General features: G+C 45.5%; 1 protein-coding gene across 1 annotated transcript in view; it reads left to right on the top strand.

The window, feature by feature from the left end:
- nid1a (nidogen 1a) overlaps positions 1-27364 on the top strand; it is a 133274-nt gene that overhangs the window by 59714 nt on the left and 46196 nt on the right. Inside the window, exons 9-11 of the mRNA XM_085996690.1 lie at positions 12844-12987; positions 21486-21614; positions 27002-27145. Coding sequence (XP_085852816.1) covers positions 12844-12987; positions 21486-21614; positions 27002-27145 — 417 coding nt within the window. The remainder of the gene's footprint in view (positions 1-12843; positions 12988-21485; positions 21615-27001; positions 27146-27364) is intronic.

The raw sequence follows: 27364 nt of genomic DNA on the forward strand, positions 1-27364 counted from the left end.
GTGGATAGCAGTCTCGCCTCTGAGTCAGAAGGTCGTAGGTCCAAGTCCCACTCCTGACACTTGGGCACATAATCCAGGCTGACACACCAGTGGAGTACTGAAGGAGTGCTGCACTGTCGGAGGTGCCTTCTTTCGGATGCGACGTTAAACTGAGGCCCCGTCTGCCCCCTCGGGTGGATGTAAAAGATCCCATGGCACTATTCGAAGAAGAGCAGAGGAATTCTCCCTGGTATCCTGGACAATATTTATCCCTCAAGCAACATCACTAACGACAGATTATCTGATCATTATCACATTGCTGCTTGCTGTGCACAAATTGGCTGCCGCGTTTCCTACATTTCAAAAGTGACTACACTTCAAAAGTACTTCATTGGCTGTAAAATACTTTGGGACGTCCTGAGATTGTGAAATGCAACTTTCTTTTGTAGGATAAGGAGTCTGAATGTGCAACAAAATTTGCATTTGAAGCTAAAATTTGAATTGCTCTATCTTATTTTCCCCATTAAATCGATGCATGCAAAATGCTGGCTCTCTTCTGTGCCACTAACTGCTGTGAGCTTCGCTCCCGCATAAGACAAGCTTGCTTTACATGCTGTGAGCAGCCTTTTCTGATTCCACAGCATGTTTTGTGGTGAGCGTGTAAACCTTGTTAGAGGCAGTTGTTGGACTCCAGTCATTAAGGGGCCCAGGATGGGTTTTCCTGCAAAGTTGCCCTGAGGGGAGAGGGCTTTTATGGTCATAGTCATTGAGGAAAAGGAAGCTTTTTTTTTTAAATAAAAAAAAATAATAATAAAACATTGTTGAGAGCAATTAGATCAGAATTATTGGTTACTCTAAATTACCGGGGTTCTAAACAAAATGTAGTAAAGCAGCCCGGTTATTTGTGGGGAACCCACAGATATTTCTGCAGCTGCTGGTTCTTTCACATCTTTATGGGAGGAGAACAGCTTGGTTGCATTTCAACAAATCGAACAGCTGAAGAACGTTGGTGCTCTCTGAAAGGAGCTAGTAAAGGAAGTGCTGAATTGGTCTTGTATTTCTGTAAATAGCTTGCGCACTGTTGCTGTCTCTCAGTCCAACCCGAGACTCAACATTAAGGTTGAAGTTTCTGGGCTTGGACAAGGTTGTAACAACTTGAATTATGACCCGTGTTGTTAAAGGTTTTTTTGGGTTTGCTATCAAAATCGGAGCTTCCTGCACACCTGTGTGTGGCAGAAGTATTAATGGAGCAGGTGATGCGAGGCATGATTGGTCATTTTTCCCAAGCGAAGTTCTCTGCTTGGATTCATGCCAAGTGTGATGAGCCTCGTTCTAGACCTTGCCAATGCCCTCTTGGGCTATCATAGAAAGTTACAGCACGGAAGGAGGCCATTTCGGCCCGTCGTGCCCGCGCCGGCCAACAAAGAGCTATCCAGCCGAATCCCACTTCCCAGCTCTTGGTCCATAGGCCTGCAGCTTACAGCATCCCAAGTGCACATCCAAGTACTTTTTAAATGTGGCTAGGGTTCCTGCCTCTATCACCCTTTCAGGCAGTGAGTTCCAGACCCCCACAAACCCTCTGGGTGAAGAAATTTCCCCTCAAATCCCCTCTAAACCTTCCACCAATTACTTTAAATTTGAGCCCTCTGGTTGTTGACCCCTCTGCTAAGGGAAATAACTCCTTCCTGTCCATTTTATCTGTGCCCCTCATCGTTTTATACACCTCAATAAGGTCTCTCCTCAGCCTCCTCTGTTCCATAAAACAGACCCAGCCTACACAGTCTTTCCTCATAGCTAAGATTCTCTACTCCCGGCAACATCCTTGTAAATCTCCTCTGTACCCTTTCTAGTGCAATCACATCTTTCCTGTAATGTGGTGACCAGAACTGCACGCAGTGCCCTAGCTGAGGCCTAACTAGTGTTTTATACAGTTGAAGCATAACCCCCCTGCTCTTGTATTCTATGCCATGGCTAATAAAGGCAAGCATTCCATATGCCTTCTTAACCACCTTATCTACTTGGCCTGCTACCTTCAGGGATCTGTGGACATGCATCCAAGGTCCCTTTGTTCCTCTACACTACTCAGTGTCCTACCATTTAATGTGTATTCCCTTTCCTTGTTAGCCCTCCCCAAATGCATTACCTCTCACTTCTCTGGATTGAATTCCATTTGCCACTGTTCTGCCCACCTGACCAATTTATTGATATCTTCCTGCAGTCTACAGCTTCCTCCTTCAATATCAACCACACAGCAAATTTTAGTATCATCTGCAAACTTCTTAATCATACCCCCAGTCTAGGGTGCTGTTTGTGCGCATAGATCACTGAACAAAGTCTATAGCTAGAGAATCCACAGATTCTCTCGCTGTTGTTGATCTTGTAATAATCTGCAGCTGTAACCATAAGAGTACAAAAACAAAAGTTATGCTAAACCTTTATAAAACACTGGTTATGCCCCAGCTGGAGTATTGTGTCCAATTCAGGGCACAACACTTTAGGAAGGATGTCAAGGCCTTGGGGAGGGTGCAAAGTAGACTTAGCAGAATGGTACCAGGGATGAAACGACTTGTGTGGAGAGACTAGAGAAGCTGAGATTTTTTTTTCATTCAATCATTGGATGTGGGCGTCGCTGGCAAGGCCAGCATTTATTGCCCATCCCTAGTTGCCCTTGAGAAGGTGGTGGTGAGCTGCCTTTTTGAACCTCTGCAGTCCTTGTGGTGAAGGTACTTGTTGTGTATGTACCTTTAAGAGAATAACTGGTCTCAGACTGCAGTACTGGCAGTGACCACCCCTGTATAAAAGGTGCTAGAGAGCCTCTGTTGGTTAGATTCGTTTATGCCTTCCACCAGTAAAGTTCTGTTTGTTTCTCTCCTGCTAGTCCGTGTCTCAATCATTCACGGACTTAACACTGGCGACGAGTTAGAAACGAACTTACCTGCATCTCAGCAGCAGCTCCGACGACGTGTTGAAGGTCGGAGCCAGAAGAAAGAGGGAAAAAAAAAAAAAATCGGCCATTGAAACTCGAGAAACGGGTGTCGACCGTCAATCATCGATTTCAAAACTTGCAGGAGAGACTGTCCAGAGCCAGGCTGGGTTCCTCGGTCCGTGGTTTTCCAGCTAATCGGGCCGGTGGCAGGTAGTGCTCTGATCCTTCCTGGGCTGCAACGGGGCCGGGCAGCGAGTCGGGAAGCAAGGAGAGAGAGTGAGGGTGGAGCATACAGGGCGCGGCCGGTGTTTCGAAGCTGGGCAGCGTTCGGACCTCCGAAGAGGGAGGGAAGTGTCCCAGAGGGTCCGCTCCACGACAGGAAGATAATAAAAGAAAATGAATTCATATTTAACGCGCAGGAAACCGTGGAAAGCAGCGCTAACAACAGTGGGGAAGAAGGAAAAGCGCGGGAGGTGCCATTTTGTTAAATCTGAGAAGAAGGCAAAGCACGGGAGGCGCCATTTTAGATTTGCAAGATGCCGAAGACTGGCTGTATCACTGCTTTTGATAATACATTAGAGGACTGGCCCACGTATGTGGAAAGAGTCGAGGTATATTTCGAGGCAGATGAAATAGCGGAGGGGAAAAAGGCATCAATATTGCTAAACGTAATGGGCGCCAGAATGTACGGCCTATTTCGGGATCTGATTACTCCAGCCAAACCGAAGGCGAAGAGTTTTAATGAAATTGTTGCTGTTCTACAGGAGCACTTAAACCCTGCACCGCTGTTGATAGCAGAAAGATTTAAATTCCACAGGAGAACTCAGCACAAAGATGAGAGCAATGCTGAGTATCTTACGGAACTACGCAAGCTATCAAAGCACTGCCAGTTCGGAGCAGGGCTGGCAGATACCCTGTGGGACAAATTTGTCTGTGGACTCCTGAGTGAAGGAACACAGAAGAAGTTACTCGCAGAAAAAGAGCTGACGCTAGATAAGGCTTTCAGCGTGGCAGTATCGTATGAAGCAGCAGCCAGGGGAGCTGCAGAAATTCAACAAAAACCACAGGAATACGGCACCCACGAAATGACACGGGGATTTGCAAAATGTTATCGCTGCGGCAGAACTAACCATGACCAGAAGGACTGCTGGTCCAAAGACAAAATATGCAGACGATGCGGGAAGATTGGACACATTGCACGAGTTTGTAGGTCTGGGAAGAAGACCAGCGACAACAAAAAGGCTACTAAGGAACCGTACAAGAAAGTACAAAAGATGACGGACAGTAGTTCCGAAGACCAGATGAGCGATAGTGAATCCGAGAACAGGAGATTAAGCTGTCTCAAACTTCACAATGTAATCGCAAAAGAGGATCACCGAACCATTTGGGTCACCCTCACGATAGCAGGGTCCCAAGTTAAAATGGAATTGGATACAGGATCAGCGCTAACCGTCATGAATCGACGAGACTATGAGCAGCTATTTTCACACATACCCTTGAGAGAGACATCCATCGTCTTGACGACGTATACGGGGCAAAAAGTATACCCCAGAGGAAAAATAAGGGTGCCTGTCGAATACAATGGCAAGAAAATACGGAAATTGTATCTCTACATGCTGCCAAATGGTGGACCACCGTTATTGGGACGGGAATGGATCAGGAAGATAAACTTAGATTGGCATTCCATTCATGCAATGATGGTGGACGGTAAAAAAGATGAAGACGTCACTCCTGGACGATTGTCAACCATCTTAGCTAACGCCAAAGAGGTATTTCAACAAGAACTGGGCACGCTTAAAGGTGTAACCGCCTTGTTAAAAATAGAAGAGAATGCAGTTCCCAAGTTTTTCAAGCGAGACCGGTACCATATGCAATTCGTCCAGCCGTCGAGGCAGAGCTGGAGAATCTGGAGAAGGCGGGCGTGTTGTCTAAGGTCGACTGGAGCGAGTGGGCAACACCCATCGTTCCTGTCATGAAGAAAACGTTAAGCAATAAGTCCGGAGAGCCAAGGAAGATTCGCATCTGTGGGGATTTCAAGGTGACGGTGAACCCTGTCCTTCACACAGTACAATATCCTCTTCCAAGGATAGAAGACATCTTCGCCTCACTGTCTGGAGGGAAGCGTTTTACAAAAATTGACCTAGCACAAGCATATTTGCAGATGGAGGTTGAAGAATCCTCTAGGAAGTATCTCACGATAAACACTCACAAAGGTCTTTACCAGTATCATCGATTGGTATTCGGAGTAGCTCCGGCGATATGGCAAAGAGCGATGGAACAAGTCCTGCAAGGGATTCCGGGGACTCGGTGTTACTTGGACGACATCCTTGTAACAAGTGAAGATGACAGTGAACACCTTAACAACCTAGAACAGGTGCTCACTAGACTACGGGAACATGGGCTGCGAGCCAACCGCCCCAGTGCGAATTTTTTAAGAAACAGATAACGTATTGTGGCCACGTGATTGATGAAGAGGGGTTACATAAGTCCCCTGACAAAATTGAAGCGGTTGTTAAGGCCCCAGCGCCTGAAAATGTGTCGCAACTGAGGTCATTCCTCGGGTTGGTGAATTACTATCATAAGTTTTTGCCGAATTTGTCGACCATTCTGCATCCACTGAACGCCCTGCTACGAACGGGGGTAGCATGGAAATGGAGCGATGATTGTAAACGTGCTTTTCAGAAGAGTAAGGACTTAATCACTTCGAAGGAAGTATTGGCTCACTACAACCCAGCACTGCCAATCAGGCTGGCGTGTGATGCGTCTCCCTATGGCATTGGGGCGGTACTGTCACATAAATTCCTTGATGGTTTGGAGAGGCCGATAGCTTTTGCGTCACGCTCGTTAACTTCTGCCGAGCGTAACTACGCCCAGATTGACAGACAGGCCCTCAGCCTAGTGTGGGGGGTGAAGAAGTTCAATCACTATCTGCACGGTCAAAAATTTACTCTACTAACCGATCATCAACCTCTTGTCTCCATTTTCAACCCTCAGAAGGGCGTACCGATAATGACAGCACAACGGCTGCAGAGATGGTCCCTTTTCCTAGGGGCACACCAATATGACATCGAGTACAGGGGAACTAAACAGCATGGAAATGCTGATGGATTGTCACGTCTACCGTTGCCGACGGTGGAAGAAGACGACCTTGCAGTGGATCCAATGGAGTTATTCCACTCGACCATAGTCGAATGTCTCCCTGTGACGAATGCAAACATAGAAAAGGAAACACGGAATGACCCGACACTATCACGGGTCTATGATTTAACGGTGAAGGGATGGCCAGCACATGGCGAGCCACTGCTGCCAGCATTTTTGCCAAGAAGAGAACAGCTGTCAGTGTGCAGAGGAACCTTGATGTGTGGATCCAGAGTAGTAATTCCACCTAAGTTGACGGATAGAGTGCTCAATGAGCTTCATGAGGGTCATCTGGGTGGGGTAAAAATGAAAAACTTAGCCAGAGCGTTTGTGTGGTGGCCGGGAATCGATAGAGAAATCGAAGAGATGACCAAGAGCTGTGCAGGATGCCAGAAGGTCCAAAACGCCCCACCACAAGCTCCTCTGCATCCATGGGAGTGGCCCTCATCTCCATGGCAAAGGGTGCACATTGATTTTGCTGGTCCCTTCATGGACTCGATGTTTTTAATTGCGGTGGATGCACATTCAAAGTGGCCAGAGGTAATAAAAATGTCCTCAACCACCACGGAAAAAACGATCGCAGTTTTACGAAACATATTCGCCCGAACAGATTTGCTCTGACAATGGACCACAGTTTGTGTCTGAAGAGTTCCGGAGGTTCTTAAAGAACAATGGTGTTAAGCATGACACATCTGCCCCATATCATCCAGCCACTAATGGATTGGCCGAGAGGTTTGTTCAAACATTCAAGAAGGCTATCAAGGCAATGTGTAATGAAGATATACCCCTACAACACAAGGTGGACAACTTCTTGTTTGCCTACCGGAATGCGACACATGCGGTTACCAACCAAACTCCAGCCATGATGTTCTTCAATCGAAGACTACGATGCCGCTTGGATTTGGTTAAGCCAAACGTCCGAAGAGATGTGGAGAACAGACAGTTTCAGAATATGAATGAAAGGCCGACCAGGAGTTTTAAGATAGGTCAACCAGTTTTGGCCCGGAACTACCGCACTGAGAAATGGCAGCCAGGAACGATTTGTACACGACAAGGACCTCTCACGTATACCGTGGACGTTGGGGAGAGCATTGTAAGACGCCATGCTGACCAGATTCTAGAGTCACTGGAAAACGTCAACTCCACACCACGATCTGATACACCTGGTAATGAAATCGACGTTCCAATTGCAGCTACCGCAGAACCGGTAATATTGGAAGCAGATGAACCAAACAACGACATTGATTCCGACTCAACATTGCCAGAAGAACCTGATACTCCAAAGAGGCGTTATCCAGACAGAATCAGGAAGCCTCCTCAAAGACTGAACTTATAATTGCTTAAACTTAACCAATGTATCTCGCAACAGTAATTGTGATTGTAATTCGTTATCATTAGTTGTTAAATGAATGTTATGTACTGTTTATCTAAAAGGGGAGGAATTGTTGTGTATGTACCTTTAAGAGAATAACTGGTCTCAGACTGCAGTACCGGCAGTGACCACCCATGTATAAAAGGCACTAGAGCGCCTCTGTTGGTTAGATTCGTTTATGCCTTCCACCAGTAAAGTTCTGTTTGTTTCTCTCCTGCTAGTCCGTGTCTCAATCATTCACGGACTTAACAGTACTCCCACAGTGTTGTTAGGGAGGGAGTTCCAGGATTTTGACCCAGCGACGATGAAGGAGCGGCCGATATTCTTCCAAGTCAGGATGGTGTGTGACTTGGAGGGGAACTTGGAGGTGGTGGTGTTCCCATGCACCTGCTGCCATTGTCCTTCTAGGTGGTAGAGGTTGCGGGTTTGGGAGGTGCTGCCGAAGAAGGTTTGGCGAGTTGCTGCAGTGCATCTTGTAGATGGTACACACTGCAGCCATGGTATGCCGGTGGTGGAGGGAGTGAATGTTTAAGGTGGTGGATGGGTGCCAATCAAGCGGGCTGCTTTGTCCTGGATGGTGTCGAGCTTCTTGAGTGTTGTTGGAGCTGCACTCATCCAGGCAAGTGGAGAGTATTCCATCACACTCCTTACTTGTGCCTTGTAGATGGTGGAAAGGCTTTGGGGAGTTAGGAGGTGAGACACTCGCCACAGAATACCTAGCCTCTGACCTGCTCTTGTTGCCACAGTATTTATGTGGCTGGTCCAGTTAAGTTTCTGGTCAATGGCGACCCCCAGGATGTTGATGGTGAGGGATTCGGCAATGGTAATGCTGTTGAATGTCAAGGGGTGGTGGATAGACGCTCGCTTGTTGGAGATAGTCATTGCCTGGCACTTGTGTGACACAAATGTTATCTGTCACTTATCAGCCTGAGCCTGAACATTGTCCAGGTCTTGCTGCATGCGGGCATGGACTGCTTCATTATCTGTGGAGTTACGAATGGCACTGAACACTCTGCAGGCATCAGTGAATATCCCCCCCCTTATGATGGAGGGAAGGTTATTGATGAAGCAGCTAAAGATAGTTGGGCCTAGGACACTGCCCTGAGGAACTCCTGTCCTGGGGCTATGGTGATTGACCTCCAACCACCACAACCATCTTCCTTTGTGCTCGATATGACTCAAGCCAGTGGAGAGTTTTCCCCCCAATTCCCATTGACTTCAGTTTTACTAGGGCTCCTTGATGCCGCACTTGGTCAAATGCTGCCTTGATGTCAAGGGCAGTCACTCTCGCCTCACCTCTGAAATTCAGCTCTTTCGTCCATATTTGGACCAAGGCTGTAATGAGGTCTGGAGTCGAGTGTTCTGGCGGAACCCAAACTGAGCATCGGTGAGCAGGCTATTGGTAAGTAAGTGTCGCTTGATAGCACTGTCGAAGACACCTTCCATCACTTTGCTGATTGAGCGTAGACTGATGGGGCGGTAATTGGCCGGATTGGATTTGTCCTGCTTTTTGTGGACAGGACATACCTGGGCAGTTTTCCACATTGTCGGATAGATGCCAGTGTTATAGCTGTACTGGAACAGCTTGGCTAGAGGCGCGGCTAGTTCTGGAGCACAAGCCTTCAGCACGACAGCCGGGATGTTGTCGGGGGCCCACAGCCATTGCTGTATCCAGTGCGCTAAGCCGTTTCTTGATATTACGTGGAGTGAATCGAATTGGCTGAAGACTGGCTTCTGTGATGGTGGGGACCTCGGGAGGAGGCCGATATGGATCATCCACTCGGCACTTCTGGCTGAAGATGGTTACACTTCAGCCTTGTCTTTTGCACTCGTGCTGGGCTCCACCATCATTGAGGATGGGGATATTCATGGAGCCTCGTCTTCCCGTTCGTTGTTTAATGGTCCACCATCATTCACAACTGGATGTGGCAGGACTGCAGAGCTTTGATCTGATCCATTGATTGTGGGATCGCTTAGCTCTGTCTATAGCATGCTGCTTCTGCTTTTTGTTGCAGCTTCCCCAGGTTTGCACCTCATTTTTAGGTATGCCTGGTGCTGCTCCTGGCATGCTCTTCTACACTCCCCTGGCTTGATGGTAATGGTAGAGTGAAGGATATGGGCCATGAGGTTACAGATTGTGGTGGAATACAATTCTGCTTGCTGCTGATGGCCCACAGCACTTCATGGATGCCCAGTTTTGAGCTGCTAGATCTGTTCTGAATCTATCCCATTTAGCACGGCGGAGGGTGTCCTTAGTGTGAAAACGGGACTTTGTCTCCACAATGAATGTGCGGTGGTCACTGCTACCATGGACAGGTGCATCTGCGACAGATAGATTGGTGAGGACGAGGTCAAGTGTTGGTTCTCTCACCACCTGTCGCAGGCCCAGACTAGCAGCTCGGTCAGTAGTGGTGCTACCGAGCCACTCTTGGTGATGGACATTGAAGTCCCCCACCCAGAGTAAATTCTGTGCCATTGCTACTCTGTGCTTCTTCCAAGTGTTGTTCAGCATGGAGGAGTACTGATTCATCAGCTGAGGGAGGGCGGTAGGTAGTAATCAGCAGGAGGTTTACTTGCCCATGCTTGACCTGAAGCCATGAGACTTCATGGGGTACGGAGTCAATGTTGAGGACTCAGGGCCACTCCTTCCCGACTGTATACCACTGTACCGCCACCCCTGGTGGGTCTATCCTGCCGGTGGGACAGGACATACCCAAGGATGGTGATGGAGGAATTTGGGACATTGGCTGAAAGGTATGATTCTGTGAGTATGACTATGTCAGGCTGCTCCTTGACTAATCTGTGGGACAGCTCTCCCAATTTTGGCACAAGTCCCCAGTTATTGGTGAGGAGGACTTTGCCGGGTTGACTGGGCTGGGTGTGCTGTTGTCGTGTCCGTAGCCAGTGCCGAGGTCGATGTCAGGTGGTCCGTCCAGTTTTATTCTTGCTGTTTATTGTGACGGTTTTTTACAACTGGGTGGCTTGCTCGGCCATTTCAGAGGGCAGTTAAGAGTCAACCAGATTGCTGTGGGTCTGGAGCCACATGTAGGCCAGACCAGGTAAGGACGGCAGATTTCTTTCCCTAAAGGAGATTGTTCTCCTTAGAGCAGTGAAAGTTAACTGGAGATTTAATAGCGGTGTTCAAAATTGAGGGATTTTGATCGGAGAAACTTTCCACTGGCAGGATGGTCGGTAACCAGAGGACACAGATTTAAGGTAATTGGCAAAAGAACTAGAAGGGAGATGAGAATCTTTTTTTATGATGCGAGTTGTTGTGATCTGGAATGCACTCCTGAAAGGGTGGTGGAAGCAGATTCAATTGTAACATTGATTGATTGGATATATACTTGAAAAGGGGAAAAAAATAGCAAGGGTTTGGGGAAAGAGCACGGGAGTGGAACTAATTGGCTAGTTCTTTCAAAGCTGTCACGATAGGCTGAGTAGCCTCCTGTGCTCCATGGTCTGTTGAATTGGCGGGTTCTGCCCTTTCTACAGTACTGGAGCAGTTTAAAGTTAACCTAATTCAATGTGGATAAATATTTCAGTGCAAAACCAGAGCTGATTTCATAATGGAGGCATGGTAGCCTGCAATCTGTATTGACAAGTGATATGCCAAGAGAGTGTTGCCTAGCAAGCAGCAATGTGGTTCAGTTCTGCTGAAGCAGTGTTGAGGGTAGCTGATCGCATACTTTTATGTATCCGTACAAAATCTGACCACCATCTGACTACAAGAATGTCGCTGGAGATTTAATTGAAGAAACCAATTAATTATTTCAAATTACCACAAATTGCTTAATGGAGTTAATGTAACAAGATATCTAAAATCCTGTTTCCCCATAGTTCTTTGTTGTCCTGTATTTTAACTTGACTTAGTTGGTAGCACTATCGCTTCTTGAGTCAGGAGCTAGTGGGTTCAAGCTACATTCAGGACTTGAGCTCAACATCTCGGCTGATAGTTCAATGCAGTGTCAAGGGAGTGCTACTTTGTTAGAGGTACTGACCCAGGAAACTGCAGAGCAGTGAGTTTGTGGGTAATGTTACGGAAACCCTTATTAAAGAGAAGATCATGGAGCATCTGGATTGAAATAAAATATAGCCAATATGGCTTCATGAAGAGGCGGTCTTGTCAATGTAACTTAATGGTTTTCTTTGAGGGTGTGACGAGGAGCTTGATAGGGGCAAGGCAGTGGGTGTGGTCTACCTCGATCAGTAAGGTCTTTGATACAGTTCCTCTGGAAAGGCTGGTACTGAGAATAGAGAGTGGGAATCAGTGGAAATGTTTTAGCATGGATTCGTAATTGGTTGACTGATAGAACCCCAGAGGCCGGTGGTACAGGGATTGTCATCAGGCGGGGAGATTAATTCTCTACTTCTGATACCTAGAGGAATATGGCTCATGATGATGCCTTTAATTATTGGCAGATGTACTGGAGTTGATCTATAATTGGAAATTGAACGCTCATTCACCCAGATGTTCCAGTAACTGATTTAGCAACGTGTCTGATTTCTAGGACGTTCTGTTCCAACGGTGCTGTTACATTTTCAGGCTTTTACCTCCGATATTTTTTCCAGCACCTAAGAGCACTCACTCCCTGGAGTGCGCTTTAGCTGTCTGATATTTAGTTAATTACAGTGAGCCTCCGGGCCAAACACAGACTCTGGTAATTGGTTTACTGGATGCATCACATACCACCATATAGTCTCCTTGACTTCAGAAAGCAGTAGAGCAGACACTCTCGGGTCATTGTTCAGGCTACTAACTAAGGTTTATTAAACAAGAAATGGATAAGCAAGCAGTCGTACAGAGAAATTGAGTCACTCTTACCCACTCGTCCTCTTGAGCTCTGAAACCTTCAGGAGGATTGTTGACTTGCAGCAAGTCCGCTTGAGTTACAGATTCAAAATCCTTCCAAGATAGATTGGAATAAAATTAATTTAAAATGTATCACAAGAAGCTCCCACAAACAGCAATGTGATAATGACCTGATAATCTGTTTTAGTGATGTTGTTTGAAGGATAACTATTGGCCGGGGCACCGAGGAGAATGCCGCTACTTCTCTTCGAAATAGTGCCATGGGATCTTTCATGTCCACTTGAGAGAGCAGACGGAGCATCGGTTTAACGTCTCATCTGAAAGACGGCACCTCCGACAGTGCAGCACTCCCTCAGTCAGCCTAGCTTTTTGTTTTCAAGTCTCTGGAGTGGGACTTAAACCCACAACATTCTGACTCGGAGGCGAGAGTGCGACCCACTGAGCCACGGCTGACGGTTGGAAAGCATGTTTAACCTGTAAAAGTTGTTCAGCTCAATTGAAATAAGCAGCACAATAATACATTTTATTTTTGTGCGGGGGCAGGTAGGTCACGACAACAGTAGTGCATGTGGGTGATAATTAAAAATGAAATTTTAATTCTCTGCTGTTTTCTAGCTGACTCGAGTGTGGTGAACCAGAACCCGTGCTACACCGGAACCCATGGATGTGACACCAACGCAGCTTGTCGCCCAGAGCAAGGAAATCGGTTCACTTGTGAATGTTCTGCTGGCTTTTATGGTGATGGCCGGACTTGCTATGGTAGGACAGTGACTGGTGGTAAAGCAGGCAGCAAGCTGGATAGCCCCAGAGTTAACGCCCTTCCCCCATATAATGGCCATGATGCGAGCCATACCGAATGCTGGTGATCATTTTGCTTAGAATTGCATAGAATGTACGGCACAGAAACAGATCATTCAGCCCGCCTGATCTGTGCTCCACACGAGCATCCTCCTAACCTATTTCATCTCGCCATAACCTTCTATTCCTTTCTCCCTTGTGTTTATCTAGCTTTCCTTTAAATGCATCTATGCTATTCGCCTCAACTACTTCCTGTGGTAGTGAGTTGCACATTCTCACCACTCTCTGGGTAAAGAAGTATGGGTTTCTTTGTTGATGAGGAAGCTGAACAGTGTATGGCCTATTATAGTAAGGAGCTGTTGTATTCTTCTTTGTTACATGTATTGCAGGTTTTCAAAATTTTAAGAGAATTTCTTGGTTGAGGTACCAGAGGGCTTCCAGCTCCCGTAGAACTGTACCTGCTCCTAAATCTCTCTTACGACATGGTGACTCACCTAAGTGGTCAATCATGCGTGAGCCTAGAAAGGGACAGGAACCTTACGACCAAATGGACAAAAAGGATAGTGGTTATGTTACTGGACTACTAATCCAGAGGCGTGTTTTAATAATCCGGAGATGTGAGTTCAAATCCCACCATAGCAGCTGGGGAATTTAAATTCGGTTAATTAAATAAATCTTAAATAAATGGTGACCATGAAACTACCAGATTGTCGTAAAAACCCATCTGGTTCACTAATGTCCTTTAGGGAAGGAAATCTGCCGTCCTTACCCGGTCTGAACTATATGTGACTGCAGACCCACAGCAATGTGCGGGGACTGTTGGTAAACCATTTAACTGTAGTGTAATTAGTGGGATTGATTGATTTAATTTAAATTCAATTAATTAAAAGGTAAGTCATGGCAGGACAGCCCGGCCATGTGATATGCTCCTCCTGCGATATGTGGGAACTCGGGGACATAGAAACATAGAAGATAGGACACTTCCTGTGTCCCTGAAAACTACATGTGCAGGAAGTGCATCCAGCTGCAGCTACTGACAGACAGCATTGCGGCACTGGAGCTGCGATTGGATGCATACTGAAGCGTTCACGATGCTCAGGACATCGTGAATAGCATGTTTACAGAGTTGGACACACCGCAGGTACAGGTTGGACAGGAAGAAAGGGAATGGGTGACCAACAGGCGAAGTACTAGGCGCAGGCAGGTAGTGCAGGGGTCCCCTGCGGACACCCCCCTCTCAAACAGATACACCACTTTGAGTGCTGTTGGGGGGGATGGCTTATCAGAGGTGAGCAGCAGCAGCCAACTTCCTGGCACCAGGGGTGGCCCTTGCTGCACAGGACGGGAGGGAAAAGAGTGGTAGAGCTATAGTAATAGGGGATTCTATTGTAAGGGGAATAGATAGGCGTTTCTGCGGCCGCAAACGAGACTCCAGGATGGTGTGTTGCCTCCCTGGTGCAAGGGTCAAGGATGTCTCAGAGCGGCTGCAGAACATCTTGGAAGGGGAGGGTGAACAGCCAGCTGTCGTGGTGCATATAGGCACCAACGATATTGGTAAAAAGCGGGATGAGGTCCTAAAAGCAGAATATAGGGAGTTAGGAGGTAAATTTAAAAAAATAGGACCTCAAAAGTAGTAATCTCAGGATTGCTACCAGTGCCACGTGCTAGTCACAGTAGAAATAGAAGGATATTTCAGATGAATACGTGGCTAGAGGAATGGTGCATGGGGGAGGGATTCAAGTTCCTGGGACATTGGAACCGGTTCTGGGGGAGGTGGGACCAGTTCAAACCGGACGGTCTATATCTGGGCAGGGCTGGAACCGATGTCCTAGGGGGAGTGTTTGCTAGTGCTCTGGGGGAAGGTTTAAACTAAAATGGCAGGGAGTTGGGAACCTGAGCAGGGAGACAGAGGAAAGGGAAACGAGGATAAAAGCAAAAGATAGGAAGGAGAAAAACAAAAGTGGCAGTCAGAGAAATCCGCGGTTTTAATCAAAAGTGGCCACAGTAAATAATAATTCTAAGAGCGTTTTTAAAAAAAAAAAAACCAAGCCTGAGGGCTTTGTGTCTTAATGCGAGGAGCATTCGTAATAAGGTGGATGAATTGGCTGCGCAAATAGAGGTAAACGAATATGATTTGGTTGGGATTACGGAAACGTGGCCAAGGCTGGGAACTCAACATCCAGGGGTATTCGATATTCAGGAAAGATAGGCAAAAAGGAAAGGGAGGTGGGGTAGCATTACTGGTTAAAGAAGGGATTAACACAATTGTAATGAAGGATATTAGCTCTGATGATGTGGAATCTGTATGGGTAGAATTGAGAAATACTAAGGGGAAGAAAACGTTAGTGGGAGTGGTATATAGACCTCCAAACAGTAAGGCGGAGGTTGGGGATGGCATTAAAAGGGAAATTAAAGAAGCGTGCAGTAAGGGCACAGCAGTCATCATGGGTGACTTTAATCTACATATCGATTGGGCCAACCAAATTAGTAACAATACTGTGGAGGAGGAATTCCTGGAGTGTTTATGGGATGGTTTCCTGGACCAATATGTCGAGGAACCAACTAGAGATCAGGCCATCTTAGACTGGGTATTATGTAACGAGAAAGGATTAATTAGCAATCTTGTTGTACGAGGCCCCTTGGGTCAGAGCGATCATAATATGATTGAATTCTTCATTAAGATGGAGAATGAAGTAGTTGACTCAGACTAGGGTCCTCAATTTAAATAAAGGAAACTACGATGGTCTGAGGAGCGAGTTGGGTAGGATTGATTGGGGAATGTCACTCAAAGGGTTGACGGTGGATAGGCAATGGCAAACATTCAAAGACCAAATGGATGAACTACAGAATTTGTTCATCCCAGTTTGGCATAAAAATAAAACAAAAAAGGTGACTCAACCGTGGCTAACAAGTGAAGTTAGGGATAGCATAAGATCCAAGGAGAGGACATATAAATTGGCCAGAAAAAGCAATAATCCTGAGGATTGGGAGCAGTTTAGGACTGGACAAAGGGATTAATTAAGAAAGGGAAAATAGATTGAGAGTAAGCTTGCAGGGAACATAAAAACTGACTGTAAAAGCTTTTATAGCGATGTGAAGAGAAAAAGATTGGTGAAGTCAAGCGTAGGTCCCTTGCAGTCAGAATCAGGGGAATTTATAATGGGGAACAAAGAAATGGCAGACCAACTAAATACATATTTTGGTTCTGTCTTCACAAAGGAGGACACAAATAACCTCCCAGAGATGCTGGGGAACATAGGGTCTGATGAAAGGGTGGAACTGAAAGAAATCAGTATTTGTAGGAAACTTGATGGGATTGAAGGCCGATAAATCCCCAGGGCCTGATAATCTACATCCTAGGGTACTTAAGGAAGTGGCCCTAGAAATAGTAGATGCACTGCTGGTCATCTTCCAGAACTCGATAGACTCTGGAGCAGTACCCATGGATTGGAGGGTAGCTAATGTTACCCCACTATTCAAAAGAGGTGGTAGAGAAAACGCAGGGAATTATAGACCGGTAAGCCTGACATTGGTCGTGGGGAAAATGCTAGAGTCCATTATAAAAGATGTAATAGCAGAGCACTTGGAAAGCAGTGACAGGACCGGACAAAGTCAACATGGATTTACAAAAGGTAAATCATGCTTGACTAATCTACTGGAATTTATTGAGGATGTAACTGGTAAAATAGATAAGGGAGAACCAGTGGATGTGGTGTATTTGGACTTTAAGAAGGCTTTCGATAAGGTCCCGCATAAGAGATTAGTGTGCAAAATTAAGGCACATGGGATTGGGAGCAAGGTATTGACTTGGATAGAGAACTGGTTGGCGGACAGAAAGCAGAGAGTTGGAATAAACGGGTCGTTTTCCGAGTGGCAGGCGGTGACTAGTGGGGTACCACAAGGATCGGTCCTAGGACCCCAGCTGTTCACAATATATATTAATGATCTGGACGAGGGAATTGGATGTAATAATTCCAAATTTGCAGACGACACAAAGCTGGGTGGGAGGGTATGCTGTGAGGAGGATGTCGTGAAACTCCAGTATGATTTGGACAGGCTGGGTGATTGGGCAGAAACATGGTAAATGCACTATAATGTGGATAAATTTGAGGTTATCCACTTTGGTGGCAAAAACAGGAAGGCAGATTATTATTTGAATGGCAATAGATTGGGAGAAGGGGAAGTGCAAAGAGACTTGGGTGTTCTTGTGCACCAGTTGCTGAAGGTAAGCATACAGGTGCAGCAGGCGGTTAAGAAGGCAAATGGTATGTTGGCCTTCGTAGCAAGAGGGTTCGAGTACAGGAACAAGGATGTCTTGCTGCAGTTGTACAGGGCCTTGGTGAGACCACACCTTGAGTATTGTGTGCAGTTTTGGTCGCCTTATCTGAGGAAGGACATTCTTGCCATGGAGGGAGTGCAGTGAAGATTCACCAGGCTGATACCTGGGATGGCAGGAATGACGTATGAGGAGAGATTGTGTCAATTGGGCTTATACTCACTGGAGTTTAGAAGATTGAGAGGGGATCTCATCGAAACCGAAACCTATAAAATTCTGTCAGGCCTGGACAGACTAGATGCAGGAAGGATGTTTCTGATGGCCGGGGGGTCCAGAACCAGGAGTCATAGTCTAAGGATTAGGACAGAAATGAGGAGGAATTTCTTCACCCAGAGAGTGGTGAACCTGTGGAATTCTCTGCCACAGAGGGCAGTGGAGGCCAGTTCAGTAAATATATTCAAGAAGGAGTTAGATATATTTCTTAAGGCTAAAGGGATCAAGGGATATGGGGAGAAGGCAGGGACAGGGTACTGAATTTGGATGATCAGCCATGATCTCATTGAATGCTCGAATGGCCTACTCCTGCTCCTATGTTTCTATGACTCTTAATTGCCCTCTGAAATGGCCTACAAGCCACTCAGTGATACCAAACCACTGCAAAGAAGTATCGTGGACTGCTGCGGTTCAAGGCGGCTCATTACCACCTTCTCAAGGGCAATTAGGATGGGCAACAAATGCCGGCTTTGCCAACGATGCCCACATCCCGTGACGAATTAAAACAGAACTCCAGCCCAACCTAGTACAATGTCCACAAATCCATTGTTCAGTGGAAACTACTGAGTAGAGATTGGAAGATTGATTCCTAGGATGAGGTGGTTGTCCTATGAAGAGAGATTGAGTAGATTGCAACTATGTTCTCTGGAATTTAGAAGGATGAGAGGTGATCTCATTGAAGCATGTAAGATTCTGAGGTAGCTTGACAGGGTAGATGCTGAGAGGTTGTTTCCCCCGGCAGGAGAGTCTAGAACTAGGGGGCATAGTCTCTGGATAAGAAGTCGACCATTCAGGACTAAGATGAGAGATTTCTTCACTCAAAGTTGTGAATCTTAGAATTCTCTACCCCAGAGGGTGGTGGATGCTCAGTCGATGAGTATAGAGAAACATAGAAGATACGAGTAGGCCATTCGGCCCCTCTAGCCCACTTGAAAGAGGTGATGGTGAGGTAGAGCTGGGTTTCGTCAGCGCACATGTGGAACCTGATGTCGTAAAATCAGCAAGGCATCCTCCTTCATAAGAACATAGGAGCAGGAGTAGGCCATACGGTCCCTCGAGCCTGCTCCGCCATTCAATAAGATAATGGCTTATCTTCGACCTCAACTCCACTTTCCCGCCCGATCCCCATATCCCTTGATTCCCTTAAAGTCCAAAAATCTATCGATCTCAGCCGTGAAGAGAAAAAGATTGGTGAAGTCAAGCATAGGTTCCTTGCCGTCAGAATCAGGGGAATTTATAATGGGGAACAAAGAAATGGCAGACAATTAAATACATACTTTGGTTCTGTCTTCATAAAGGAGGACACAAATAACCTCCCAGAGATGTCGGGGAACATAGGGTCTAATGAGAGGGAGGAATTGAATGAAATCAGTATTTGTAGGGAAATGGTGTTAGGGAAATTGACGGGATTGAAGGCCGATAAATCCCCAGGGCCTGATAATCTACATCCTAGGGTACTTAAGTGGCCCTAGAAATAGTAGATGCATTGCTGGTCATCTTCCAAAATTCGATAGACTCTGGAACAGTTCCCATGGATTGGAAGGTAGCTAATGTAACCCCACTATTCAAAAAAGGTGGTAGAGAGAAAACGGAGAATTATAGACCGGTAAGCCTGACATCGGTAGTGGGGAAAATGCTAGAGTCCATTATAAAAGATGTAATAGCACAGCACTTGGAAATCAGTGACCGGATCGGACAAAGTCAACATGGATTTACAAAAGGTAAATCATGCTTGACTAATCTACTGGAATCTTTTGAGGATGTAACTGGTAGAATAGATAAGGGAGAACCAGTGGATGTGGTGTATTTCGACTTTCAGAAGGCTTTCGATAAGGTCCCGCATAAGAGATTAGCGTGTAAAGTTAAGGCACATGGGATTGGGGGTAAGGTACTGTTTTGGATAGAGAACTGGTTGGCAGACAGGAAGCAAAGAGTTGGAATAAACGGGTCTTTTTCCGAGTGGCAGGCAGTGACTAGTGGGGTACCACAGAGATCTGTGCTAGGACCCCAGCTATTCACAATATATATTAATGATCTAGACGAGGGAACTAGATGTAATATCTCCAAGTTTGCAGACGACACAAAGCTGGGTGGGCGTGTGTGCTGTGAGGAGGATGCAGAGAAACTCCAGTATGATTTGGACAGGTTGGGTGATTGGGCAGATGCATGGCAAATGCAGTATAATGTGGATAAATGCGAGGTTATCCACTTCGGTGGCAAAAACAGGAAGACAGATTATTATCTGAAAGGCGATAGATTGGGAAAAGGGGAAGTGCAACGAGACCTGCGTGTCCTTGTGCACCAGTCGCTGAAGGTAAGCAGGCGGTTAAGAAGGCAAATGGTATGTTGGCCTTCATAGTGAGAGGATTCGAGTACAGGAGCAAGGATGTCTTGCTGCAGTTGTACAGGGCCTTGGTGAGACCACACCTTGAGTATTGTGTGCAGTTTTGGTCGCCTTATCTGAGGAAGGGTGTTCTTGCCATGGAGAGTGTGCAGCGAAGATTCATCAGACTGATACCTGGGATGGCAAGAATGACGTATGAGGAGAGATTGGGTCAATTAGGCTTATATTCGCTAGAGTTTAGAAGAATGAAAGGGGACCTCATTGAAACTTATAAAATTCTAGCAGGACTAGATGCAGGAAGGATGTTCCCGATGGCAGTGGAGTCCAGAACCAGGGGTCACAGTCTAAAGATAAGGGGTAAACCATTTAGGACAGAGATGAGGAGGAATTTCTTCACCCAGAGAGTGGTGAACCTGTGGAATTCTCTACCACACAAGGCAGTTGAGGCCAATTCATTAAATATATTCAAGAAGGAGTTAGATATATTTCTTAAGGCTAAAGGGATCAAGGGATATGGGGAGAAAGCAGGGACAGGGTACTGAATTTGGATGATCAGCATGATCTCGTTAAATGGCGGAACAGGCTCAAGGGGCCGAATGGCCTACTCCTGCTCCAATTTTCTATGTTTCTATGTGATAGCTGGTGTGGAGCAGCCTAGACAAACCTTTAGTGGGAGGGGTTGAAATTATAATTTGTTTCTCATTTGTCGTGTGGTTGACTGAAATGCTTCAATGATTTCAGATGTACTTTATTTTTGTTGTTGTGTCCAGACTTCAGATTTTAATGCCAGCACTTTGAAAGCCGTATGAAATTCTGTACCCTCTATTTAACGTGAACTGATGCCACATATTATTGTTTGAAAGCCATGAACAGATTAGGGATTGAGGGGAATCTGAGGCTGGGGGTTTGGTGAAGATAAACTCCTCGGAGCGAAGGATGAGAAATTAAATCTTTGCTTTGTTTCTGTATTTCCACCCCACCCCACAAAAAAACCTCTGCTCTGTTGAATAAATCGATGCCCACTTCTACATAAACTGCATTTTTATAGCACCTTTACCATAGAAAAATGTCCCTAGGCAATTCTGGCCTCTTGCACATCCTTGATTTTCATCACCTCACCATTGGTGGCCATGCCTTCAGCTGCCTGGGCCCTAAGCTCTGGAATTTCCTCCCTAAATCCCCCTCTCCACCTCCTTTTTAAGATGCTCCTTAAAACCTACCTCGTCAACCAAACTTTTGGTCTCCTGTCCTAATATCTCCTTATGTGGCTCAGTGTCAAATGTTGTCTGGTAACACTCCTGTGAAGTGCCTTGGGACGTTTTACTACTTTAAAGGTGCTGTATAAACACAAGTTGTTGGTGTAATGAAGGAGAGTTCACAAATTGAGGTTTTAAATTTAAGTAAGGCAAACTGCAAAGGGGCAAGAAATAAATCGACTGCAGTAAACTGGGCTGAACTGTTAGTGGGTGAAAAGTGTACATTTTTAAAATAATTGCTCTGTTAAAAAGGAACTGTACTCCCTGGTTCCTGCTGGATCAAGCTCTTTCCACTGTTGTTACCCTACAGATGTTGATGAATGCAGAGAGAACCCTTCCATTTGTGGAAACTATGCTGTCTGTAACAATCAGCCAGGAACTTTCCGATGTGAATGTTTCACAGGTTATCAATTTGCAGAGGATGGCCGAACCTGTGTGGGTAAGTTCTACCAGTTCAGTACGATGCCTTCTTTGTATTCACAGCGTTTCTTAAAATTCATTTAGGAAAAGCTATTGGATTTCAAAAAAAATGAATGCAGTGGAAATGAAAAATCTGTTCCATTTTAATTACCTTTTTTAACTGTAAACTAGGTGTTAGAAATCGTACAGCACAGAAGGAGGCCATTCGGCCCATCGTGCCTGTGCCGGCTCTTTGAAAGAGCTCTCCAATTAGTCCCACGCCACTGCTCTTTCCCCACAGCCCTGTGAATTTTTTTCCTTTTCAAGTGTTTATCCAATTCCCCTTTGAAAGTTACTTTTGAATCTGCTTCTACCGCCCTTTCAGGCAGTGCATTCCAGATCACAACAACTCCCTGCGTAAAAAAAATTCTCCTCGTCTCTGCCTGGTTCTTTTGCCAATTACCTTAAATCTGTGTCCTCTGGTTATCAACCCTTCTACCACTGGAAGCTTTATCCATATCTACTCTATCAAAATCCTTGTTGGTTGTGTCTTGATTCTACTCCCCATAACTTTACAGAATTGCATAGATTCTCTCTATTCATGGAATGAGAAATCGATTTACAAACTTAATTAGAACATGACTGATCCATCCCTTCATTCAGTAATCATGCTGGAACACAAGCTTAGATACAATAGAAGACCCATCAACCCTCTCCCCCTATTCATAACTTCTCGCTGTATTCTTAAACCCTTTCTCTCTCCAGCGATGCATTTCTACTTCAGTTACCATCCATTGCTTTATTTGGTTGAACAGTTGCATCAGATTTCCCTTTGCTCCTAATTTAGGAGTTGTCATTACTGAGAGTGCGCCCTGGCTCAAGCTAGAGATATTAAGCCATAAACTACAAGGTACAGAAAACACCCCAGAATGTTCCGAGAACTTCTGGAGTCTAGAACAAGGGGTCATAGTCTCAGGATAAGGGATCAGCCATTTAGGACTGAGGTGAGGAGAGATTTCTTCACTGAGGGTTGTGAAACTTTGGCATTCTCTACCACAAAGGGCTGTGGAAGCTGAGTTGTTGAGTATGTTCAGGACAGAGATTGATAGATTTTTGGACTCGTGGGGAATCGAGGGATATGGGGATAGGGTGAGAAAGTGAAGGAGGTCGAAGATCAGCCATGATCTTATTGAATGGCGGCGCAGGCTTGAGGGGCCGAATGGCCTACTCCTGCTCCTATTTCGTATGTTCTTATGTAATGACTGACCTCCTGCGACTGAAGCAACCCTTATACGTTATCTGCACGTGGGTGACTATTTGTGAGGGAGCTAATAGTCCTCCGCAACCAAGAACCCCCCCCCCCCCCCAAATCTGACACGTGATGTGCCCTTCCTCTGTCTTTGGGTCCCGATATCGTTTGAGTGTAGGTTCCACGTACAATTCTTTTAGGATTTGTTCATCAGATCTCCGATTACGTTGCAGCTTTGGAAAATTGAATTCGAGCTTGTCTGCTAAACCACTTTCCAAATCTCTGTCGGTAGAGACTGTGCTTTGGGCTGTTATCGAAGATTTGCGCTTTTGCCCCAGAGTCAGACCAAGGACCAGAGCTTCGAGTGTGGGTTGAATGACGTTGATGTGGCCGGAGCTCTGATTTGACACGAATCGCTACTCTGCACTCGTGACTGGCAGGTGTGGCACCACTTAAACCGGCAGCAGCCTGTGATTCATCCTGTTCACACACCGCTTCCCTACTTAACATAATGCACGGCACTGAAACTGTTTGTCCCGCATTTCGGCTGCTTAAAGCGTAGCCCGAGTGAACGAGTGCTGAGACTTGGGGTGTCACCTGCCAAAATCATTCAGACATGGTAAAATAAATCAGTCCTTTTAAAAACAAGTGCTGGATATAATGTTTTGATATTCTAATAGACTAAAACTGTTCCATCAGGAAATAGGTGGCAAGGGAATAACCAGGCGGTAATTTGCCATGGTAAAGAACAGATTTTCCTTCTCTTGCCCCCACCTCCCCAGCCTGTTCCTCCTCCTGTCCCCGTCCCTCCTCGCCTGTCTCCCTCTTTCCGCCCGCCTCTCCTGAAGCTTTTAATTCCTTCCTGGGCTATCATTCCATGAGCACCGTCCAGTGTCTCATCTAACTGTCAGTTCTTCCTATTAGTCTAATGAATGATTGATGGCAGACTATTGAACTATGGTGGGCATCGCATCCACACCTCGTTCTATCTCTGCCCACACTTTCCAGCACGGATCACTGGTTAGCATTTGGGAAAAGGAACCCTGGCTTTTTGGTACCTGTTCCTAACCCTTTGAGACTGGTTGTACCCTACTTCTCGAGCTGAGGTAAGCTAACTGTGCACGGACTGGTAATCGAAGCTGGAACCACCATGTCTGTACAGCTCAGGTTTTGACTAACCAAAGAAACCATCAGCGCAGTGTGAAGACAGGGTTAACTGGACAAAGGAGACTGCCTTTTTCCTTTAAAGAATACTGGCCACTATTTTGTTGTTGTTGCTTAAATCGGCAGTTGTGGGTTTTGGACTGAAGTACATCATCAGAAAAGTTAGCTAAAATATTTAAGTCATTGAATAATCCTACCAAAATGTAATGCCTCACATTTATCTGTGTTGAACTTCATTTGCCAATTGTTTAAATGTAAAAATGTCAAATTCTGAAGTAATGTGAAGTCGGACCCAGTTCAAGTGCCTTTCCTGACCCCCCAGTTCCCTGACTTCCTGTCTTAATCTGTTCAGTATCCTATGGCCAGATTTCAGCCGCTGAGATCGTGCGTGAATGTGGGTGGAGATCTCCAAATACACTTTGACTCTTGTGTGTCCGATACTTTGCTGTTTTCCGGAGCACTTGTATGCCTAACATTCTTTTGCCTTAAAACAGATTTCACCCCCCCCCCCCCCCCCTTTCTTTCAATGCTCATTGTTCCAGAATTGACTTAAATGCAAAACTATGTTTTCAAAACAAAGCTTGCAGAGGGGGAAAAAAACAATGACTGCGGTTTGGTTACTCATAACTATTAAGATCTTAAAAGGACCTTGTTTTTACAGTGTGTTGGTCCAAAACGCGTTACAAGCAATCTGGTATCCACAGTCACTTTCATAACTTACTACAGAATGCTTAAATCTTGCGAGGCAAGGTTTTATACTGTTTTACTAATTTTAGTAAGTTATAAACCAGGATAAAGGGGTTTCACTGCATATCCCTCCATGGCCTCGCCCCTCCCTATCTCTGTAATCTTCTCCAGCCCTACAACCCTCCCTGTCTCTGTAACCTCCTCCAGCACTACAATCCTCCCTATCTCTGTAACCTCCTCCAGCCCTACAACCTTCCCTCTCTCTCTAACTTCCTCCAGCTCTACAACCCTCCCTATCTCTGTAACCCCCTCCAGCACTACAACTCTCCGAGAGGGAATATATTAAATAAACTAATCAAACTCAGAGGATAAATCCCCTGGTCCGGATGGATTGCATCCAAGCATTTTAAAAGAATCTAGAAAAGAGAGAGCAGAGGCATTACTACACATTTAATAATTCATTAGAAAAAGGTGTAGTGCCAGAGGACTGGCGGATAGCTAACGTAATAATACCTATATTTAAGAAGGGGAATAGAGCATGTCCATGGAATTATAGACCAGCTTAACATTGGTGGTAGGAAAAATAATGGAATCCCTACTAAAGGAGAAAATAGAAGAACATCTAGAAACCAAAAACATAGTAATGAATAGTCAGCATGGATTTCAAAAGGGAAAGTCTTGCTTGACCAACCTCATTGAATTTTTTGACTAGGTAACAGAGAGTAGATAATGGTAATGTAGTAGATGTAATTTATCTAGATTTTCAAAAGGCCTTCAATAAGTTACCCCATAATAGACTGATGAACAAGGTCAGAGAATGCAGAGTCAGGGGACAAGTAGCAGAATGGATAGCTAGCTGGCTTCAAGACAGAAAGCAGACAGTAGGCGTAAAAGGTAGCTATTCACAGTGGCCGAAGGTGGGTAGTGGTGTTCCACAAGGATCAGTGCTGGGACCACTGTTTACAATTTTATATTAACAATTTAGACTAGAATCAAAAACACAATTTCTAAATTTGCGGATGACACCAAATTGGGGGGACAGTCAATACCGAGGAGGACTGCAACAAATTACAGGAGGACATTAATAAACTTGCAGAATGGGCATAAAATTGGCAAATGAAGTTCAACACAGATAAATGTGAGGTGTTACATTTTGGTAGGAAGAATAGGGAGGTCATTTATTACTTGGAGGGTGCGAGTCTAGTGGGGTAGAGGAACAAAGGGATCTCGGAGTACAAATACACAAATCACTAAAAGTTGTGACAGGTTAGCAAGGCCATAAAAAAAGCAAATCAAGCACTAGGATTTATTTCTAGAGAGATAGAATTGAAAAGTAGGGAAGTTATGATAAACCTGTATCGAACCTTGGTTAGACCACTTGGAGTACTGTGTACAGTTCTGGTTGCCATATTATACAAAGGATATAGAGGCACTGGAGAGGGTGCAGGGAAAATTTACAAGAATGATACCAGAAATGCGAGGGTATACATATCAGGAAAGGATGAACAGGCTGGGTTTCTTTTCTCTTGAAAAAAGAAGGCTGAGGGGTGACCTAATAGAGGTCTTTAAAATTATGAAAGGTTTTGATAGAGTGGATACAGAGAGAATGTTTCCACTTGTGGGGAAGAGCATAACTAGAGGCCATCAATATAAGATAGTCACCAAGAAATCCAATAGGGAATTCAGAAGAAATTTCTTTACCCAAAGAGTGGTGAGAATGTGGAACTCGCTACCACAGGGCGTGGTTCAAGCGAAAAGTGTAGATGCATTTAAGGGGAGGCTAGACAAGCATATGAGGGAGAAGGGGATAGAGGGTTATGCTGATAGAGTTAGATGAGGAAGGATGGGAGGAGGCTTGAGTGGAGCATAAACGCCCATGGACTGGTTAGGCCAAATGGCCTGTTTCTGTGCCATATAGCCTATGAGATCTCTGCGCTCCTCCAATTCTGGCCTCTTGTGCATCCCTAATTTCCATCACTCCACCATTGGCGGCCATGCCTTCAGTTACCTGGGCCCTAAGCCTGGAATTCCCTCCTAAACCTCTCCGTCTCTCTCTCCTCCTTTAAGACGCTCTTTAAAACCTACCTCTTTGACCAAGCTTTTGGTCACCTACCCTAAGATCTCCTTGTGTGTCTCGGTTTCAACATATTTTGATATCGCTCCTGTGAAGTGCCTTAGGACGTTTTATTAGTACTTATAGACTATAAATGCAAGTTGTTGTTGCCTACTTTTTTTTGCTAAAGTTGATGAGCAGAAAAGTCCCCTCCCCCCCGATGATTAATGAAATGTCAATAACCTGCAAGTGTTGCATGTTTTTAATCTTGCAGCTGTTCAACGTCCTGGCAATCCCTGCCAAACCAGAACCCACAACTGTGATACGCCCGACCGTGCTCGCTGTATTTACACCGGTGGCTCGGACTTCATGTGTGTCTGTTTACCCGGTTTCTCCGGGGATGGCAAATCTTGTGTTGGTATGTAATGTCCTATTTCAGTAAAGCGCTTGTCAAATTCTTCCTGAATACGTGCATAAATCAAAGGGGGTGGGGGGCGGTGGAGGACCAGATATTTTTACGCAGTCGTCCTGGAAATTATGCAGGCCGGAATGTTTTCAGACATCTGCAAATCCCACTGCTACATTTAGGAGAGGTCAAAACCATTCCTCGCACAACCTTTTTGGGGCTACTAAAGGG

This window comes from Somniosus microcephalus, chromosome 9 (genome assembly GCF_052327205.1).
Source record: "Somniosus microcephalus isolate GS21.2 chromosome 9, FLI_Smic_1.0, whole genome shotgun sequence".
Classification (NCBI taxonomy): domain Eukaryota; kingdom Metazoa; phylum Chordata; class Chondrichthyes; order Squaliformes; family Somniosidae; genus Somniosus; species Somniosus microcephalus.